Below are 21740 nucleotides of genomic sequence, written 5' to 3' on the forward strand. Positions count from 1 at the left end.
AAGTACCCTTATACTACCCTCAACTTCTTCTTGAACCCAATTTCAGGTGTTCGGGTCATGCTGCCATCACAATCCACTATTCCATACATGTACGGCACCAGACCTTTCTTTTTCAAGAAAGTGGTAGCCTCTTCATTGCCGTTGCTAACGACGTCGTCATGGTCAAAATCAGATGATCATCATCATCATCGTCATCAGATAATAAACTCATCATGTCTTGTGGCTGGCCTTTGCGGGGAAGGCCTTTATTTGGCCTTTTGTAGACCAACAGATAAATCATGGACCCTCATTGAGCCAGTGCTAGAGGGTACACGCTTCACTCCTCTGGATATAGAAATAATTGATGGGAAATTATATCCTGCAAATCAGGATGCAGCACAGTTTTTGATCGTGTACGATCTCCAAATGTTACATGCTGACGGCCATGCCAATGCCGGGCCTCCTGGTAATAAGTACAGCGGGCCACCTCAAAAGTTGGTTATGCTTCATCCAAGGCCAGTTCGTTCCCTGTCCTCTAACAATACGGGTGGCGTCGTATATGTTACCGAAAAGGAAAGCCCTCGCTTAGCAAAAGATCCTACAACAAAGGAGCTGTTTCTGATTCTCCATAACACTAGTTTTGCTTATGAAAAGGATCCAATAATTCCCCAGTCCCTCTTAGGTCACAATTATGTCATTCCACCTCAAACTAAAGGATTCCGAGTGTTCAAGCTTGAATATAACAACAATGGTCCTAAATGGGTAGAGGTTGAAGACATCGGCGGCGATAGGATATTGTTCCTGAGCAAGGCAAGCAACAAGCTCATCTCTGCTACAAGCCTCAGTCTCACTTATGGCGATTATAAGAAGAGAGTTGAAGGAAATTGCATTTGTTTTGCTTTCGATAATCCTTGTTTAGCATCACCGTGGATGGGACGCGACTTTGGGGTGTTTTCCTTGACAAACAAGAACATCCAGCGTTTTATTGTTCCCAATGATCACCCTCGTACTAGCCTATTCAATACTCAAACTGTTTGGTTCACGCCATACATTGAATAGCTAGCTAGCTAGTTGATTTTTATTATTCATGTGCGTATTGGTAACTTATAGGTAGCTTCAGTAATGGTATCTCTTGGTGAGATTTAACGTTGGTATGCGTGATTTAGATATAAGAATTGAGAAAAATAAAATAAAATTTCACTCAAATAAACAAAGTGATGAACACAATGGCTCTGTACACTCCATTTTCTTGTATATATGCCTAAACAGAATGCACTAGAAATTGGCAAAAAGATTACAAATTTACAATCAGGCAATTCTTTAACTCACTTTATACAAATAAAGAATATTGAACTTATACAAGCTGCACAAGCACACATACCACACTCAAACCTCTTAGAAAAAGCACACCCACATAAAACCTTTATTCATCCAATTCTTCAACTGTCGGAACCGACTTGGTTTTGTTTTTTATTTATTTATTTTTCTGATTGTGTCTTTGAATGAGAAGACTTGCCGGTAATGGCTTTCTTCACCTTGGATATTGAATGCTTGATACCCGAAAGGATATTATGGGATTTCTTATGTGAAATCTTTGCATCAGCATCTCTAGAGGCTTCTACAATGACGGGAGAATCATAGCCTGGCTCTGCATTTTTGTGTTCATTTTCTCCCGTCTCTTCATATGTTTTTACTTCTTCAGCATTTTCGTGCTCTTCTTCTTCCTCTTCAGTTCGCACTTCTTTGCTAGCTGTTGTATCTTTCTCCTCAGGCAACTGAGTTATAGATGAAATATTCAATATTATAGGTTATGAGGATTTAAGTTAAAATGGTAATTAAGAACGTTTGTTTTCTATTCACTGACCTCGCCCCGATTTTCGTTTGTTCTGATCACAGAACTTTCATTGGTCTTCTCTACTTGATACTCTTCAGCTATTGCTTTTTTTTCTTGATGGCTCTCTTCTCTGACAGAGTCTGCCTCAGAATCCTTTGGAAGTTCCTTATCCTCCTTGATCTGATAATATACCCCGTGTTAGTACTTTCTCTAATATATAGATAACTGCAGGAAAAAAATATGATGGGGTAGTCCAATTGTATATTTGACCTCGTCATTTGAAAGTCCAGCCTTAATTTTTTCATTCGCTTCAACTGTTGTGTCACACAGATTCTCTTTGGTTTGAAGTTCTTTGTCTTCAGTTAAATCTTTAGCCACTTTTGTAGTTTCTTTCGGGGATTCCTGCATGAGTATAGATAACAGAATCTTTAAAGATTGAAATTCACACATAATGAAAAACTAAGAGAAGAATGCTGTCTATGCTCTAACCTCGTTGTCCCGATTTTCATTTCTTGCGGTATTAAATGATTCACTCTTCTCTACTTCATATTTTTCAGCTATCAACTCATTTTCTTGTTCTCTATGGCTGATGTTTTCTCCACTAACAGAAATCGGCCGCAAATCTTTCGCCTCTAGCTTTTCGGCCTCGATCTGTTTTAAGTTTCCACCTAAGTTAATACAGAAATTGCAATGCGAGAACAGAAAATAAAGGAGGAGGGTGTTTGGGGAAAGGGAAGAAGAGAACTAGAGATGAAATTTAATATCTAAGTACGGTCCAATTTCATTATCTAACCTCTTCATTTGAAACTTCATTCTTTCTGGTTTCATTTGCTTCAATTGTTGTCTCACACCACCTCTCTTCTGCCCTTGAATCAGATATTGCTACCTCAAGATGCTTCTGTTCATTTGAAACTTCGTTCTTTATGGTTTCATTTGTTTCATTTGCTTCATTCTTTAGGTGCTCTCTGTTTATCGTAGCATCTTGTGATCTGCTGAAGCCTTCTTCTGGAGCACAGTCAGAAGCATTTTCACTTGTTTCAATGTCAAGATTGGAGGCTTCCATGGTTGTTCCTTTTAGTTCTGTGGTTTTCTGGTTCCCCAATGGAGAATCATCATATCTTTCCCCTTCTTCATCTTCATGAGGCTCTACTTCTGGAACTCCTATCAGAGAGCTCCGTTCTTCCTCATGAACTTCATTTGAACTTTCCTTTTGTAATTCTTTACTAGAGTAAAGCTCAACATCAGACACTTTGAGTTCGCTTGGCTCTTCCTTTGGCAAGCTTTTCTCTTCTGCAGTGCTTGTAGCGTTTCCGTTCTCATCATCCTGTATTTGCACATTGCTCATGTTTTCTTCTTCTGTCGTAGTGATTGTGGCATGCTTCGTTTCACCTGTGAGCAATGCAGTAGATGGAGTCTCTTTTAATGTCACTTTACAGAGTGTCTGATCATCGACAACTTCATCTTCGGTAACTACATCAGTGCTTTGAGAAGCAAATTTATTTGCTGTTTCACAAGTTTCTTCTGTTTCTTCTGCAGTTTCATCTGCATCCATTGTCTTCAGAGCCATTTCAGAAACCTTGGCATTCTTGGGCTCTTCCTTTTGTGGACATATCTCTTCCGAGGTAGTTCCATGTTCATCGTCAGAAGCTTTGATCTCCTTTTCCTCATGAAGCAATATAGAAGATGGTATCTGAAGTTGCTCTTTTGATATCCCTTCATGGACTATCTGATAAGCAATGATCTCATCTTTGGAAACTACATCAGTGCTTTGAGAATCAGCTTTAGACACTGTTTCAAAGGTTTCTTTGATTTCTTCTGTTTCATCAGCATTCAACTCTTCTGGAGCCAATTCAGAAACTTTGAGCTCCCTGAGCTCTTCCTTGTGCAAGATTGTCTCTTCTACTGACCTCGCAGCAAAAAAATATCCCCCATTTTCATCAGCTGGCATTTCTATTTTCTTGGCATGCTCTTCCTCTATGGATTTGTCTTGGGTTGTAATTCCGTGCTCGTGTTCATAAGTTTTGAGCTCCTCTTCCTTGGGAAGCAAACTATGAGATGGTATCTGAAGTTGCATGTCTGTTATCCCCTCAAGGAGTGTTTGATCAGCAATGATTTCATCTTTGGAAACTGCATCAATGCTTAGACAATCAGATTTAGAGACCGTTTCAAAACTTTCTTTGATTTCTTCTTCACTTTCACTGGCATCTAGCTTTTCCAGAGACAATTCAGAAGCTTTGAGCTCTCTGGGTTCTTCCTTTTGCAAGTGTGCCTCTTCTACTGACCTTGCAGCAAATACATCTCCCGTGTTTTCATCAGCTGGCACTTCCCCTTCATGTGTGTGCTCTTCTTCTATATTCTTGTCTTGGGTTGTAGTTTCATGCTCATGTTGATTAGATTTGAGCTCTCTTTCCTCGGGAAGCAATGTAGAAGATGGTATTTGAAGTTGCTCTTTTGATATCCCTTCGTGGAGTGCATGACAAGCAATGATATCATCTTTGGAAACTACATCAATGTTTTGAGAATCAGATTCAGGAACTATTTCAGATCCTTCTCTGATTTCTTCTTCAGTTGCATCAACATCTAGCTTTTCCAAAGCCAAATCCGATACCTCCTTGTGCCCTTCCTTTCTCAAGCTTGTCTCTTCTGCTGTCCTTTCAGCAAAAGAAGCTTTGACCTCCAGGTTGTAAACCTTGTTTTCATATGCTAAATCACTAGTTTTAACCTGTACCTCCTCCCCCAATTCATATTTCTCCAAAGACTGTGATGAATCTCCTTCTTCATTTGATGTCACCTTTTCACTTGTTTCTGTCACTGTGACTGCACCATTGTTGCTATCATCGTCTTCAGCCACTTTGACAGAAAATGTTTCTTCATCTTTATCCTCCTCATTTGAAGCTTTTGCTGAAGTTGGACTGTTACCTTCTCCAAGTGGACCTTCTTCATATTTCACTGGTGAAGTATACAAAATTTCTTCAGACCTTTCAGCAATCTTACTTGTCTCACATGCAGTGCCCTCACCTACTCCAGCAGCATGTAACTCTTGAAGGATCTGTATAAAAGATAAGATTATATTTAAAATAGACATACAAATACAAACCAATATTTTCCCTAGGGACAAAGTGAGCCTTATAAGCTAACCTCTTCTTTGAACTTCACTGCTTCCTGTTTGTCATCTTTGAACTTTTCACTTCCATCTTCTGGAATAGACTCTAGTTGGAGGTCATTAGTATTGAGTTCTTTTATGTTCTCTATGCTGCTTCCCTCTTCCTCTAACTTTTCTGTCTCCTTGTCATTGTCTTGAGAGTTCTTAACTGTTTCTTCTTGAATTAATTCTGGCGAAAAAATTGCAGCATTGGCTTCTATGATTTTTCCTTTATTGAAATCTCCCTCAATGTTCTTTGGTTCATCAAAGACCTGGTCCAACAGTTGAGGCTTCACCTAGAAAAAGCAAGAAATTTAGAAATATGAGATTAATTAGTGTTTTTATATAATTGTGTTGTGTGCATGCTGTCACATGCATATGCTCATCATATTTTATATTGCATACCTCTTCAGCTATCATGTTATTATTCTCATCTTCAACTCTCAGTGTTGGTTCTGCTTCTTCAAGACTTTGCACTTGAAAGTTAACAGGGGCGTCATCTAAATTGATGTTTCCAAGTCCTACCTTCTCTTCACCTTCATCCACAACCGCAACTGTTGGAATCTGGCTCTCTGAGAAATCTTTTGAGTTGGAATTTTCATCTGATTGTTCATCAATACCTTCAACGTCCAAGGTAGTTCCATCCGTCAAGATGGTTGCTAGACCCTTCTCATCAAGAGCAGTATCAGTATTTTCGACCTGCTCTTTGTTTTCTGCTTCAGCTTCCTTCAAGACTGTTTGGTGCCTCACAATTCCAGACACAGAGTCAGAATTGATAACTGTGGAGCCATCCTTCTCAGATACCTCGGACTGAAAGGAATTACTTTCTTCTGCATGGGTTTCTTCCTCTGAAATAGGAGTACAGAGGTCCTCATTTGGCTTTCTTTTGTCCTCAAAAGTTTCAGAGTTTGTTTCCTCCTCTATCATATTTGTGACCTCAATGGGCTCTTTACATTCCTCATGCGCTTCCTTTTTCTGTTATAAATTTGTAAATTGACAGCTGTAAATAAATAACATCATGGAACAATCTGAAAAAACTGATTTTGATATCGTATGCAAGCTGACCTCTTTTTTCAGATTCGACACATAATTTTCTTCTTCTTCTGAGCTTTCCTTAATTATGTTGTCTCCCACCAGTGAAGAAGAGAGTTCCCGATTGGCCTGTTCCTCTAAGTTTCCTTGTACTATTTTTGGGCTAAAATCAGCTGCCTCAATACACGCCTACATGGATAAGTGTGAGTTTTGTGATTAGAGAAGACCAAAAAGGGATCATGCATGTATTTCAGTAAGCCTTGTGCTTGTGTTCAAGACCTGATATTCCGTGGAGTTGTCTTCAGTTGTTTCTTTATCATTGAATTCTTGAGGATGAATTTCCTGTAATGCATGCACTCCTGTTTCTTGTTCTCTACTGTTTCTCTCCAACACCTATATAATATAAGAGATGAAAGGATTATAAACTGGGATAGCAGGCATATAATGTCAATATATAACAATTTGTTTCCTTATTGATGATAGCAGGTAGCTTCTAAGGTTTCTTCTGATATTAACAAAGGCTGTCAGCCTTCAACTGCTGGTTGATAGGAGTTCTTCCTAACCATTTTCCAAATCTACATGAACTTTTCTATAGCATTATAGCACCTTGAAGACAATGGATTAAGAAAAGACTGAAACTAAAATATATATTTTTGCAATGTTCGAAAAATCGCTAGGCCCTGGTGCCTAGAGGAGTAATCGTGGCCTAGGCGTTTCTTTTTTATATATAATTATTTTGTATTTATAAATTATAAGTTTATACCAAAATCATGCAAAATAAAAAGATATATAAATTATAAAGTTAAGCATAAAGCATATAATAGAACTACGAAGAAAAATCCTTGAAATGAAAAGCTAGGCCTCTAAAAGTCTAACTCTTCCTCCTCTCCATGTCCCTCCAAGACTCTCTCGGTATCGGACTAAAACTCAAACCAAAAAAAAGGGGACCCAACCCGCCCAAGCGCCCAGACCCGCCTAGCCGATTTTTTGAACACCGAAATTTTCGGTTCAATTTTTAAAATACTACATGATGTTTTCCTGTGTTCATATGATCAGTGACTTGTCTTTTTATCCTGCGTAAGCCAATAAGAAAAAGTCATAACATTTTGATGATGCTAATCTTACCTCCTCCGATCCTGTGTCTTTTTGTTTCGTATCATTTATGGCATTTGTATCTTCTTCTTTGGATTCTTTTATGTTCTGAATTGCTCTTTCCTCCTTTGTGCAGGTAATTACCTGTGCATTTTCTCTTGATGATTCTGCCTTGGTTTCTTCAGGCATCACATCCAGCAATTTTTGAAGCCCCTCTCCTGGTTCATATTTCTGCACAGCCCGTGGTGAACCTTCTTCACCAATTACCTTCGCACTCGTTTCTATAACCTCGACTGTACTAATATCATCATCCTCGACTTCAGCCAACTTGACAGGAAATGTGTCCTCAATTGGGTCTTCTTCCTCTGAAGCTTTTGCTGAAGCTGGGATGTTACCCTCTCCCTGCTGACCACCTTCATATTTCACTGGCAAAGTATTAAGAATTTCTTCAGCAATCTTATTTGTCTCAGATACTGTGCTCTCACCTATTCCAGCAGTACGTGACTCTTCAAGGATCTGCACAAAAGATAGTTTATATTTAAAATATACATACAAAGAAAAATAATATTTTCTGTAGAGAGGGAGGCTTATAAGCTGACCTCTTCTTTCCACTCCACTGCATCCATTTTGTCTTCTTTGAACTTTTCACTTTCATCTTCTGGAATATACTCTGGTGAGAGGTCATCACCATTGCCTTCTTTCATGCTCTCTACACTGCTGCCCTCTTCTTTGAGATTTTTTATCTCTTTTTCAATTTCTTGGGAGTTATTGCCTGCATCTTCTTCAATTGATTCTGGTGAAAAGGTGACATTGCCTTCTAGGATTTCTTCTTTGTTCAAATCTCTGCCTTTGATCTTTGGTTCATCAAAGACCTGCAACCATTGCGGCTTCATAAAGAATAAGGAAAGATATAAATTGTATTGTATTTGTAATTAGTGTTTGTACGTAATTTTGTGCTTTGCATGTCACATGCATATATATGTTCATTCATGTTCTATTATACTGCATACCTCTTCAACTATTATGATATTCTTCTCAGGATGATCTTCTGATTCGTGACTCTCATCTTCAACTCCCAATTTTGGATCTGCTTTCTCAAGACTTTGCACTTGAAAGCTTTGCTCCGTGGTCTTACCTGCTTCTGTTGGAATCTGATTTTCCAAGAACTCCGTTGAGTCAAAATTTCCCTCTGCTTCTACGTAAATATCTTCAATGTCTAAGCCCGTTTCATCTGTTAAAATGGTTGATAGAACCTTCTCTTCAGGAGTAATATCATTTTCTACCTGCTCATTGTGTTCTGATTCGGATTCCTTCAAGCCTGTTTCACCTTCATCTGCTGCAGTCGGAATCTGCTTCTCCAAGTTTTCTTTTAAGTTGAAACTTTCCTCTGCTTGTACATCACTATCTTCAATTTCCGATGCCGTTTCATCTGTTAAGATGGTTGCCAGAACCCTCTCTTTAGGAGCAATATCATTTTTTACCTTCTCATGATTTTCTGCTTCGGCGTCCTTCAATCCTGTTTCACCTTCATCTGCTGCTGTTGTAATCTGCTGCTCTAAAATCTCTTTTGAGTTGAAAATTTCCCCTGCTTTTACATCAATATCTTCAATGTCCAAGGCCGTTTCATCTGTTGAGATGGTTGCTAGACCCTTCTCTTCTGGAGCAATATCAGTAGTTTTTGTCTGCTTCTTGTTTTCTGTTTCGGCATCCTTAAAGCATGTTTTATCTTCATCTGCTGCTGTTGGAATCTGCTCCTCCAAGTTCTCTTTTGAGTTGAAATTTTGCTCTGCTTGAACATCAATATCTTCAACGTCCATGGATGTGTCATCTGTTAAGACGGTCGCTAGACCTTTCTCCTCATGAACAATATCAGTATCTTTGACCTGCTCCTTATTTTCTGCTTTGGCTTCTTTCAAGCATGTTCCATCTTCATCTGCTGCTGCTGGAATATGCTCCTCCAAGTTCTCCTTTGAGTTGAAATTTTGCTCTGCTTGTACATCAATATCTTCAACATCCAATGATGTCTCATCTGTTAAGATGGTTGCTAGAACCTTCTCTTCAGGAGCAATATCATTTTTTACCTGCTCATGAACAATATCAGTATCTTTGACCTGCTCCTTATTTTCTGCTTCAGCGTCCTTCAAGCCTGTTTCACCTTCATCTGCTGCTGTTATAATCTGCTTCTCTAAAATCTCTTTAGAGTTGAAACTTTCCTCTGCTTTGACATCAATATCTTCAATGTCCAAGGCCGTTTCAACTGCTGAGATGGTTGCTAGACCCTTCTCTTCTGGAGCAATATCAGTAGTTTTTGTCTGCTTCTTGTTTTCTGTTTCGGCATCCTTAAAGCATGTTTTATCTTCATCTGCTGCTGTTGGAATCTGCTCCTCCAAGTTCTCTTTTGAGTTGAAATTTTGCTCCGCTTGTACATCAATATCTTCAACGTCCAAGGATGTGTCATCTGTTAAGACGGTTGCTAGACCTTTCTCCTCATGAACAATATCAGTATCTTCGACCTGCTCCTTATTTTCTGCTTTGGCTTCTTTCAAGCATGTTTCAACTTCATCTGCTGCTGTTGGAAACTGCTTCTCTAAGTTCTCTTTTGAGTTGAAATTTTCCTCTGCTTGTACATCAATATCTTCAACGTCCAAGCATGTGTCATCTGTTAAGACGGTCGCTAGACCTTTCTCCTCACGAACAATATCAGTATCTTTGACCTGCTCCTTATTTTCTGCTTTGGCTTCTTTCAAGCATGTTTCAACTTCATCTGCTGCTGTTGGAAACTGCTTCTCTAAGTTCTCTTTTGAGTTGAAATTTTCCTCTGCTTGTACATCACTATCTTCAATTTCTGATGCCGTTTCATCTGTTAAGGTGGTTGCTAGACCCTTCTCTTCTGGAGCAATATTGATATTTTTTGTCTGCTCCTTGTTTTCTGATTCGGCTTCCTTCAAGCATGTCTCTCCTTCATTTGCTGCTGTTGGAATCTGCTTCTCTAAAATCTCTTTAGAGTTTAAATTTTCCTCTGCTTTTACGTCAATATCTTCAATGTCCAAGGCCATTTCAACTGCTGAGATGGTTGCTAGACCTTTCTCTTCTGGAGCAATATCAGTAGTTTTGGTCTGCTCCTTGCTTTCTGTTTCGGCATCCTTAAAGCATGTTTTATCTTCATCTGCTGCTGTTGGAATCTGCTCCTCCAAGTTTTCTGTTGAGTTGAAATTTTGCTCAGCTTGTACATCAATATCTTCAACGTCCAAGGATGTGTCATCTGTTAAGATGGTCGCTAGACCTTTCTCCTCATGAACAATATCAGTATCTTTGACCTGCTCCTTATTTTCTGCTTTGGCTTCTTTCAAGCATGTTTCAACTTCATTTGCTGCTGTTGGAAACTGCTTCTCTAAGTTCTCTTTTGAGTTGAAATTTTCCTCTGCTTGTACATCACCATCTTCAATTTCTGATGCTGTTTCATCTGTTACGATGGTTGCTAGACCCTTCTCTTCTGGAGCAATATTGATATCTTTTGTCTGCTCCTTGTTTTCTGATTCGGCTTCCTTCAAGCATGTTTCGCCTTCATTTGCTGCTGCTGGAATCTGCTCATCCAAGTTCTCTTTTGATTTGAAGTTTTGCTCTGCTTGTACATCAATATCTTCAACGTCCAAGGATGTTTCATCTGTTAAGATTGTTGCTAGACCCTTCTCTTCTGGAACTATATCAGTAGTTTTTACCTGCTCCTGATTTTCTGCTTCGGCTTCTTTCAAGAATGTTTCACGTTCATCTGCTGTTGTTTGAATCTCCTTCCCCAAGTTCTCTTTTAAATTAAAATTTTCCTCTGCTTGTACATCATTATCTTCAATGTCCAAGGCCGTTTCATCTGTTAAGATGGATGGTAGACGCTTCTCTTCATGAGCAATATCAATATTTTTGGCCTGCTCCTCATTTTGGGCTTCAACTTCCTTCAAGAACGTTTCACCTTCATCCGCTGCTTTTGGAATCTGCTCCTCCAACTTCTCGTTTGCGTTGAAAGTTTCCTCTGCTTGAACATAAATATCTTCAATGTCCAAGGATGTTCCATCTGTTAAGATGGTTACTAAACCCTTCTCCTCAGGAATACTATCAGTATTTTTTACCTGCTCCTTATTTTCTGCTTGGGCTTCTTTCAAGCATGATTCATGTTCATCTGCTGTTGTTGGAATCTGCTCCTCCAAGTTTTCTTTTGAACTGAAATTTTCCTCTGCTTGTACATAAATGTCTTCAATGTCCAAGGCCGTTTCATCCGTTAAGATGGTTTCTAGACCCTTCTTGTCCGGAGCAATATCAGTATGTTTGATCTCCTCCTTGTTTTCTGCTTCTGCTTCATTCGAGAATGTTTCACCTTCATCTGCTGATGTTGGAATCTGCTCCTCCAAGTTGTCTTTTGAATTCAAATTTTCCTCTGCTTGTACATTAATGTCTTCAATGTCCAAGGCCGTTTCATCCGTTAAGATGGTTTCTAGACCCTTCTCTTCAGAAGCAATATCAGTATGTTTGATCTCCTCCTTGTTTTCTGCTTCAACTTCCTTCCAGAATGTTTCACCTTCATCTGCTGCTGTTGGAATCTGCTCCTCCAAGTTCTCTTTTGAATTGAAATTTTCCTCTGCTTGGACATAAATGTCTTCAATGTCCAAGGCCGTTTCATCCGTTAAGATGGTTTCTAGACCCTTCTCTTCTGGAGCAATATCAGTATGTTTGATCTCCTCCTCCTTTTCTGCTTCTGCTTCATTCGAGAATGTTTCACCTTCATCTGCTGATGTTGGAATCTGCTTCTCCAAGTTGTCTTTTGAATTCAAATTTTCCTCTGCTTGTACATTAATGTCTTCAATGTTCAAGGCCGTTTCATCCGTTAAGATGATTTCTAGACCCTTCTCTTCAGAAGCAATATCAGTATGTTTGATCTCCTCCTTGTTTTCTGCTTCAGCTTCCTTCCAGAATGTTTCACCTTCATCTGCAGCTGTTGGAATCTGCTCCTCCAAATTCTCTTTTGAATTGAAATTTTCCCCTGCTTGTACAGCAATATCTTCAATGTCCAAGGCTGTTTTATCTGTTAAGATGGTTTCTACGCCCTTCTCTTCAGGATCAATATTTTGGACATGCTCCTTATTTTCTGCTTCAGCTTCTTTCAAGCATGTTTCAGGTTTACCTGCTGTTGTTGGAATCTGGTTCTCCAACTTCTCTTTTGAATTGAAATTTTCCTCTTCTTGTACATCAATCTTTTCACTGGTGAAGATGGTTGGTAGAACCTTCTCTTCAGGAGCAATATCATTCTTTTTTTCCTGCTCCTGGTTCTCTGTTTCAGCTTCCACCAAGCCTGTTACTTGACTCACTATTCCGGACACAGAGTCAAAATTGCTAACTGTAGGCACATCGTTCACCTGAAAATGTTTTTCAATCTCCATCTCGGGTACATCAGAGAGAAAGGAATTTTTTGGAACAAATGTTTTCTTGCTTTCTTCTGCATGGATTTCTCCCTCTGAAATTGGAGCATAGATGTCCTTATCTGTCTCTGTTCTGTCTTCTGTAGTTTCAGATTTTAAGTCTTGTGTCAGATTTGCTCCCTCAGCGGGCTCCTTACATTTTGCATGTGCTTCCTTTCTCTGTTAGGGATATGAATTTGTGAATTGGCATTTGTAAAATAATAGTATAATGAAATCATCTAAAGAAAATAAAATTTCTGATATTGTATGCAAGCTGACCTCTTCTTTTAGTATCACTCCATAGATTTCTTCTTCCTCTGAGATTTCCTTAGTTGTTTCTTCTACTACCAATGAAGAAGAGAGTTTCTGAATTTCCTGCTCCTCTAAGTTCTTTTCCTCTATAATTGTACTCAAATCAGCTGCCTTAGTACATGCCTAAAATGGGGGAAAAAAAGAACTCATAACAAAGTTTCTATGGGGGTGATGGGAGATTACGTATCACATGATAAGCCAGAAAGAAAAACTCATAACAAAGTTTATCCTAATCTTACCTCCACCACTGCAGTGTCATTTTCTTCTGTATTAATTGTACTTTCTATATCTTCTTTCCTTTCTTTGTCCGAGGATTCTTGTGAGTTCTGAATTGTTCTTTCCTCTTTTCTGCAGGTAATTACTTCTGCACTTTCCCTGGATGTTTCTGTCTTAATTTCCTCAGGCATCACATCCAGCACATTTTGAAGGTCCCCTCCTGGTTCATTTTTCTGCAAGGCCTGTGGTGCATCTTCTTCATCATTTGATGTTACTTTTGCGCTCGTTTCTGTAACCGAGATTGCACTGTTATAGTCATGATCTTCTTCAGCCACTTCGACAGTAAACGGGTCCTCATCTCTGTGATCCTCTTCTGTAGCTTTTGTTGGAGCTGTGTTCTTACCTTCTCCCTGCTCACCTTCTTCACATTTCACTGTTGACGTATTAAGAATATTTTCAGGTATTTCGATATTCTTATTTAGCTCCCACGTGGTGCTCTCACCTCCTCCAGAATCTCCTGGTTCTTTAAGAACCTGCATAAAGATATCTTTGAATTATATTATCTCTAGGATATTCTGCAAAGAAAATAACATGAACCAAGTATTGGATAAAAGAATCATTGAAAAAGGTCTGAGATATATTATTAACAGAATTTTATAATCAAGAACTTTTGAGTTCCAATAAAAGGGGGTTCAAGTAGGTATTTTTAGATACCTTTTCTTCAGGAATTTCATCTTCAGTGATTTCATAACTAGGAATTGCTGTATCTTCCTTCCCTTCTTTCTTGAAGCTTTGTTCAAGGTTTATAACTTGTCTCTCTGCTTCATCAGTGGTAATTGTTTTGGTATTTTCTCTCAAAGTTTCTGTGTCATTCTCCTCAGAATTTAAATTCAAGGGTCTTTCAATATCGTAGTGTGCAGATTCAATTTTCTCAACTAAGTTAGTGTCAGTTTCTCCTTCGTGTTCTGCTGAATTCATATTGCTCTGCTCTGTTTCCTGGATAGGTCCTACAGCAGCAAATCCTTGGCTATCTTCCTCCTCCCCTGCTTTAGCCTCTCCCACATCCAGTGCCTCACCTTTTCTCTTTGTATTTTCCTCATGTTTCATGCATGGACTGCCAAAATGTCGTTCTGAACTTTCATCATCTTTAACTGTTTCACTTGCAGTGTCACTGGCTTCGGGAGTTTCCTCAAGGAATTCGTTTTGGTACTCAGGTTCTTTTGGACTCTCCTTGATGATGTCTTCTGACCCAGTTTCAGGATGTACTTCGAATATATCAGGATTTCCTACTTCCGGCAAGTGTGTCTCTTCTGTTTGTGTGATAAGTGGAGTGTCTAGGATACCAGGGGCCTCATTTGCCTTCTTCCCTACTTCAAGTCCAGCTTTTTCCTCATGATTATCTGTCATAGATGTCTTTTGTAGCTTGTCCTCAGCACACTCTTTAGCTTCCAAGGTTGCTTCATCATTCGGAATGTCAGGACCTGCAACTATTGTTGAGCTGGAGTCATCATCTGTACTTTTATCATTGTTAAACACAGTTGCTTCAGGACCCTTCTCCTCATACACTGCATCAAAGGACTCTGGTGCCTTGTTCTTTAGTCCTTTGATTCCTGTTTCTTCCTCAAATTCTTCTTGAAATATGGTATTGGTGCTAGAGGTATTGTCTCTGTTTTCATCAATTGAAGTTTCTGGCTTAATATCCTTCTTGAGGCTGTTGTTCGTCAAATCGAGAGTACGAACTGCAGCTTCATCCTCTTGAAATGAGCGTTCCTCAAGTAGAACGGAAACTTGTTCACTGGATGAATCAGCAATTTCATCTGCCAGTTGCCTTCCTTTCACATCTTCATGTGAACTCTTTGCCTCCTTTTCAACACATTGTGGATTTTCATTGATTGAATCCTGTTGATCTGAGATTACTTGAACATGTTCATCGAGGTCATTGGCAATGAAATGACTTTCACTATGTTGTTCAGCCTTGTTGTCTATTTCTTCCACGACTTCTTTTTCTTTACTTCCTGTTTCTTCTACAACTCCAAACTCTTTGCCTCTCAGAAGCTGGTCTTCCTTGTCTAAAATCTCCATTTCTGCTTGATTTGATTCATCACCTTGGGAATTCTCCGATACGCAAGTGTCTTGTTTGTCAACCTTAGAATCTGAGAGTGATGCTAAAAAACTTCCTCCCTCTGAGATTCCAAAGCTGCTGTTCTTGCTTTCAACCTGCGCACTACATCCCACCTGTGTGTTTTCACCCTCTGCAAAGCATTTCACTGTTTCCAGATGCTGATCCGACTCACCTTCGGATTTATTCACTTGCACAGGAGAACATTGGCTGATCGTGATGTCGAACTGCCCGCTTGTCAAATATCTGCCTTCCCCTTCTTTCTACATTAAGGAGGAATTGTCACATTTTATATAACTAGGAATTCTATAACAAAATGTAACAAAAGAAGCATAGAGTTACACATCCTTCTGGTTCTTTAACTATCATGGGCTTATTGTATCTCTCTCCCATCTGGTTTGTGTATTCAAAAAACCATTTAGCATCACTTGTTATCGATTTAACTCATTTTGAGCCTCAAAATTGTATATCCTTTTTTATATTTATGAACGCACTGAAGTTGTATTTCGTTTTCTTTCGTGGTGCAGAATGTAGGTTAAGAAGCCATTCTTTGACGCATGGATGAAGTAGCTCAATGTTTTATTGTGAATATTTGTTTTCGTAAGTGTTCTGTTAGAATACATATCTTCACTTTGCATATTTGGGTGTGTTTCTTTTCTTTCATTACCCCTTTTCTATAATTTATTTAGGTACTTTGTAGATAAAAATTTGAGCTTTGTCTAAGCAGTTTGGTCTATACACGTCAGCCTAGTCTAAATGGGAGTTGTATGATATCTTAGACATGAACTATTTCCTAAACCCTATACGATTTGAACTTTGGTTTTTGGGGAGCTCAGTTCTTATCTTGGCAAACGAAGTGTATATGAAATCTAATAGTCAAAAGGATCAAAATCTAGACAAGTGCATAATCTCATACACACAGGATGAAAACTATATGTTGGAGGGAAATAAAGCTGAAAAGGCAGGAACCTTTTGATCTCTTTTGATCAAAAATATAAACTTTATAATACTAATCCTAAATAAGAAATGATCAAGCTTTAAGCATAACCATAATATTTACGTTGAATTGTTCTTGTATGTATGTTGCAATCTGGTGTACCGGATTCATTGTTCTAACATCAAATTCAAAATTTCAAGCATAACAATAATAGTTACGTTGAATTGTTCTTGTCTGTATGTTGCAAACTTGAACACCTTTTTTCAATCCATAAGCAGTATTAGATGAACGAAGAGGATCTCCTCCTTTGTTTTTTCTCCCTCTTTTCTATCCTTCCTCAAAATTGAAATCTTAAGAGCTTAATAAACACAACCCAATTGTTCATTTTTTTTAGTATACTTAAAAAGGAGAAGTTCAAGAAAGTCTCTTGATTTTGAAAACAAATAAATCCAATTCAAGAGATCCACCCCACAATGGACTTTGCAGGGGTGTTTGGGAACGCCGAGAGGTTACAGAAAACTTATGTTCGAAGAAGATTTAAGAATAAAAAGGTTTAGAAACAGAATTTCTCCTTCCCAAACACCCCTGCAATGCCCATATCACAGATTCCCATTTGGAATTGGAGGCTTCTAGTATGGTTTCTATGTTTTCTGCTCCTACAAGTTTTTTAGTGGAAAAAAAAAAGGGATTTAGTAACCAATTGCAGCGTTGCCCATAAAGGAAGAGGTACATAATTGCAGTGGAAATAGAGACACAAATTTGGGTTCTGTTGACTTGTTTGATTTGAATTAGATTTTGTTGGAGTTTGATGGTACTTATGCTTATATGGACTCTGTGGATACAAGCAAAGGTTTTTTGGAAACAGAATTGGCAGTAAAACATGTTGCAAGGAATGATAATGGAGTTTTGACAATTCGTGAGGAACAACAGCTCTTGTACGGGAACAGTGTAACTTGTCCAACTCCTCAGTCATCTCCCAGTGCAAGTGCAACAAATAGGGGTTCCTTTGACATGATGCGCACTTGTTTCTCTCCAGTTGTGCAATCTCATATTGATGCGCCAAGGGAGCCAATTGGAGATATGTTGCCTAGTCTAAAGCTGCCGCTTGGTCCTGTCATCCCAGCTTCCATGTCACAATGCAAGTCCAGTAAGGATTCTCTCGAAGCCGATTTATTTTATTTCATTTAAGCAGAATTTAATGTTGATTTTTTTTTATTGTTCTTGACTGTGTGGTGGATCTCTTGAATTGGATTTATTTGTTTTCAAAATCAAGAGACTTTCTTGAACTTCTCCCTTTAAGTATACTAAAAAAAATGAACAATGGGGTTGTGTTTATTAAGCTCTTAAGATTTCAATTTTGAGGAAGGATAGAAAAGAGGGAGAAAAAACAAAGGAGAGGATCCTCTTCGTTCATCTAATACTGCGTCTGGATTGAAAAATAGTTACCTGCTCATTGGTTTCTGGCTAAAAAAAAGTGTGTTAAGTTTTTTGCTGGAAAACGAAGTGTTGAAGTTAAGATACTCCTTTGTAGTAACTAGCAATACATGATCTTGCCTACATATGATTGTGATTGATATTTCATCAAAGAGAACAATTATACTATAACGCATAATTATAAGATAAAATATAATTCTATCATACAGAGATCATGAGATTACAGAAAAAAACAGAGTAAGCTATTTGAGTAGTGATCAAGTTTCTAGAATACCCTACCGTGACAGATATAGCTTCTGGAGTATCAGCTTCTGTTGCCATTAATCTGCAGATAGTGGATTCTGAGGCGCATGAAGGAACTTTGTTTTGATCCAAACTCCAAAAGCTACCTCAAACTTTGGAGCTTTTAAGTTGAATTGAATCCACGGATGCAGCTAGCAAGCTTTTTATGTCTGCCTTTGTTGCTGATGCTGCTGACTGTCTTTGCAGCTTTTGAGTTCAGTGTTTTTGATCTGACTGTATTAATCTGTTGATAGTTATAATAGCAAAAGCAGCAGCCACAGGAAGTGACAAAATTGTCACTTTTTATATGCTAATATGCAATGTATGGATGAGTTGGCCACTAATGCAATGGTCCTACAGATTGATTGATTGATAGCTCACATGACCTGCTAGACTCATGCAGCTTTACACAAACTGCACATTCAATTAGATCCAATTATTCTTAGGCAAAAATTGCAGCAGCCAGGCTTTTTGTCATATAATTAACTTGTCCTATGAAAATGTGGGGTTACAGCTCCTTAATTTGCTGAATATAATGTGTTCCTCTTGCGGATAATATTTTTGCCGGATGAGTTTTGCAGTGCTGATCATTGTGATGGTTAAAATGTAGACATCAAGTTTAGCTTTCAACTTTATTGGAGTTGGGTTTGGTCACGGATCAAGTGATATCGTCCAAATTACTTAACTTAATTTATAATTAAAGAAGATTTGAACTTGAGTGAAAGGGGACGGACTCACTATCCTGATTCATTGACCTAATCCACACGCATATACCGGATAATTTAGAAGACTGCGTATGGTGTAATTAAATTAAATTAGTGTGAGAAATGCTTCTAGTTGGCTACTTTTATAATGAGTCCAAAGACTATATTCTCTCCAAGATAAGGCAACGATCATGATTTTGATATTTTTAGACAGTCAGTCTGAAATTTAATTATGAGGAAAATAATTTTAAAAATATGACGGTCCATGTTGGCATGCATGGGAGGGTCCCGCTGCTAGGTGTCCCAGGAAACCATCTCATTGAATCTCAACATCCAATGGGAATAATAGCTATAATCATGCTGATGTGGATTTTTTAGTCTTGGCATGGCCAAGTTGGCGCACCATCCAGCTAAATGATTTGTGCTGATGACCATCTAAGCCGTCCAAGAGGATTAGAATAATTGTGTGTGGAAATAAAATTGCTCGAAATTCAGATTTTATACCTAACTTCTTGTGTGTATCTGTGCACTTTGTTCATTTCTAGTAAGATTTACTCTCACCCAACTCTAGCTTTACGAAAAATAATAGCATAAAATTACAAGACAACCATCTCCATCAAAAACCGACCAAATAAAAAGCACTGCTGATGTTGCTCGCCGCCCCTAGTTGGATAAGCAAAAGCTGATTGCAACTTGGCTCTACTTTTTCAACGAAACAATCGTATATTACTTGAAAAAATATCACTTGTTTTACAATTTGATCACTTCATGTAGAGCAATTCGTTTAATTGGGATGACAGTTGAATATGCGCGCAGCACGCATTATATATGCATTTGCTTTAAAATGCTTTGAAATAATAAAATAAATTATTAAATAATTCATAATTTATCTGTCTTTGTGTTTTGGGGTGCATGTTGTTGTCCCGAATAGCATAATAAGCATAAACTTATAAAAATAATGTTATTAACAGTCGCTTATTCACGCATAAATACTGTGAATAGGTTTAGCTATTCACTTTCATCAACGGCAGATAGTAACGCGGATACAATCCCAGAAGCTATAATCACCTCCCGAGTGTGGTTTAACTTGGTGAGAAATTATAACTCGAGTGTTTCAATTCAAGTACGGTGGTCAAACCATGGGTATTGTCGCCATCTAGGATATATGTCCAAGTCCAACCCGACTAAAAAAGAATTAATGTCACGTCACAATTCACCAAGGTCCTATAGAGTCCCACCCCTTAAAGTTGATCAACATAATGCATTATTATTCCAATTTATATGATCCAAGAGCTGACGTTGGATCAGCACCGTCCAAGAAGAACATAGACGGTACTTGTTTCAGGATGGGCCCACCGACACTGCACAACGCACGTGAATTAACTACTACCAAAGGATCCCAGGACGGACTTGTAGTTGAGAGACTGAGAAGAGGCTTATGTGGCACCTAGTCAGCTTTGATTTCGACTCTCCCATTGGATGGCTGAGATGGCTGGCCGCCCACTGGACCCCACATCTACCTCAAGTAAAATCTTGCCTCAGATTTCCACACTCTGCGTTTCATGTGAATGTGGTATGGCTTTGGCAGATCAGCATTCGATTTCTTTGCTAATTTCATAAAGGAAACAAGAATTTGTGCCATTCTAAATTCTTATTGACGTCTCAAACAAGTTACTGTTGTAACAATGTTTGGGATTTTCGTTAGCAGCAAATTTCCTGATTTTCTTCCTATGCTTCTTCTCTCGATTGGGGAGTCGTGTGGAGGATTTTTTAAGGAAATGGATCTTGTGCATATTACGTCATCCTTTAACAGACATTTAGACGAGTGATTATAAAATATTATGGTAGTACGATAATGTGATACATCTTGTATAATGTGTTATAATATAAGTGGATATTTATTGGTACTATTCTCTAAAGGAGAAAAAATAAATCATGTTGTCTACTCATATTATAACACGTGTACAAGATATATCACGTGATCATACTACCATAGTATTCTATAATTTCTCCATTTAGATAGCTAATAAGACAGAAATTGAAAGTTGCAATAAAATCGTAACTTTTTTTATTTTTTTGGTGGACCTTTCCTATTGAAAAGGACGATAGCATATTAAACTCACACACACAAGACGGATGTTAGGATTCGAACCAAGGACCTTACCTGAGGGAGTAAATATTTCAAACCAATACACTAATGGGTCATTTGCATAAAATCATAACTTTAAGTATAACATTGAGGTGTTTTAAAGATGAGGTTGGAGAGTAAAATGTAAATAATCTTTTTTTTCAAATACAAATTTAATTATACATTATGTTTGTTTGTTGGTATCTCAGCCCAATGGGGATTTATTCCATTCCTAGGTTGGAGAACGTAACATTTAATTAACCCTTAAAAAAAAAAAAATAGTTCTACAATTTTTTTTGGGTACATTATATTTGTTGGTTCCTAGTAGAAGGGTCTATTCTTGGCCTTGCCTTATTGAACACAACAACAATGCCCCAGGCCCAAGGCCCAAGGCCCAAGGCCCAGGCTGGGCAGAACCCGACAATAGTACGGTGATTTAACCTTAAACGACAACGTTCTGTATGCCGGTGATTGTGCCCTGACTGGCAACATCAGTCCCCAGAAAATAATAATTCGAAACAAGGGCACAATCGTAAAAGCACAAGTGAACCAAAGGCGGGAAAAAGAGCCGTTGCTAACCAAACCTCAAGTTTTGGCGCCAAATTCCATTTCACACGGTTTGGGCTGCCCGCAATATTTCGGGCAGCTCTCTTGCTCAATCCCCACACTGATTAGGCTTGTTTTAACTTTTGCCAAATTGGCTGTGGACACCGCCAATATATATTTATATATACCTCTTATTCCTCCACGCAAAGCTCTTTCTTATTTATTTTCTCTCAGAAAACTTTTCTTTCTCCATTAATTTCAAAGCCTGCTTTCACACTTTTTCTCAAACCGTCCTATTTCCCTCTCTTTCTCTAGCCGCCTCAAAATCTTTGGTTCACAAAGAAAAAGAAACAAAGACCCTTTCCTCTCATTCTTTCTTCCCATCTTTCTCCCTGTGATTCTCTTAGCTTGTTTTCTTGGTTTGTTCTGATTCTTAGATCAAAACCCCATCTTTTCTTTTTATTTTTCTTGCCTCACTTTGTTGTTTCATTCCGATTCGTCGCCGTTGTTCTAGTTTTGTTCTGATTCTTAGAGCAAGA

General features: G+C 38.4%; 2 protein-coding genes and 1 long non-coding RNA gene across 3 annotated transcripts; 1 reads left to right on the forward strand and 2 right to left on the reverse strand.

The window, feature by feature from the left end:
- LOC109948154 lies at positions 88-1038 on the forward strand. The gene has a single exon (XM_020560115.1). The coding sequence runs from the start codon at positions 88-90 to the stop codon at positions 1036-1038; it is 951 nt and encodes a 316-aa protein (XP_020415704.1).
- Positions 1155-14252, reverse strand: LOC18781677. The gene is given in 16 exon segments (XM_020559043.1): positions 1155-1754; positions 1844-1993; positions 2084-2215; positions 2303-2464; positions 2607-4862; positions 4952-5251; positions 5361-5930; positions 6021-6176; positions 6267-6380; positions 7113-7595; positions 7679-7966; positions 8090-12703; positions 12803-12958; positions 13075-13584; positions 13766-14113; positions 14116-14252. Coding segments are annotated over 16 exon segments (10572 nt in total). The 5' UTR covers positions 14152-14252; the 3' UTR covers positions 1155-1457.
- LOC109947840 lies at positions 16858-18377 on the reverse strand. Its single transcript, XR_002270611.1, has 2 exons — positions 17821-18377; positions 16858-17218 (listed from the first exon to the last, which is right to left on the reverse strand). It is a non-coding gene; the product is annotated as an uncharacterized LOC109947840 (long non-coding RNA).

This window comes from Prunus persica, chromosome G3, assembly GCF_000346465.2.
Source record: "Prunus persica cultivar Lovell chromosome G3, Prunus_persica_NCBIv2, whole genome shotgun sequence".
NCBI classification, from domain to species: Eukaryota; Viridiplantae; Streptophyta; class Magnoliopsida; order Rosales; family Rosaceae; genus Prunus; species Prunus persica.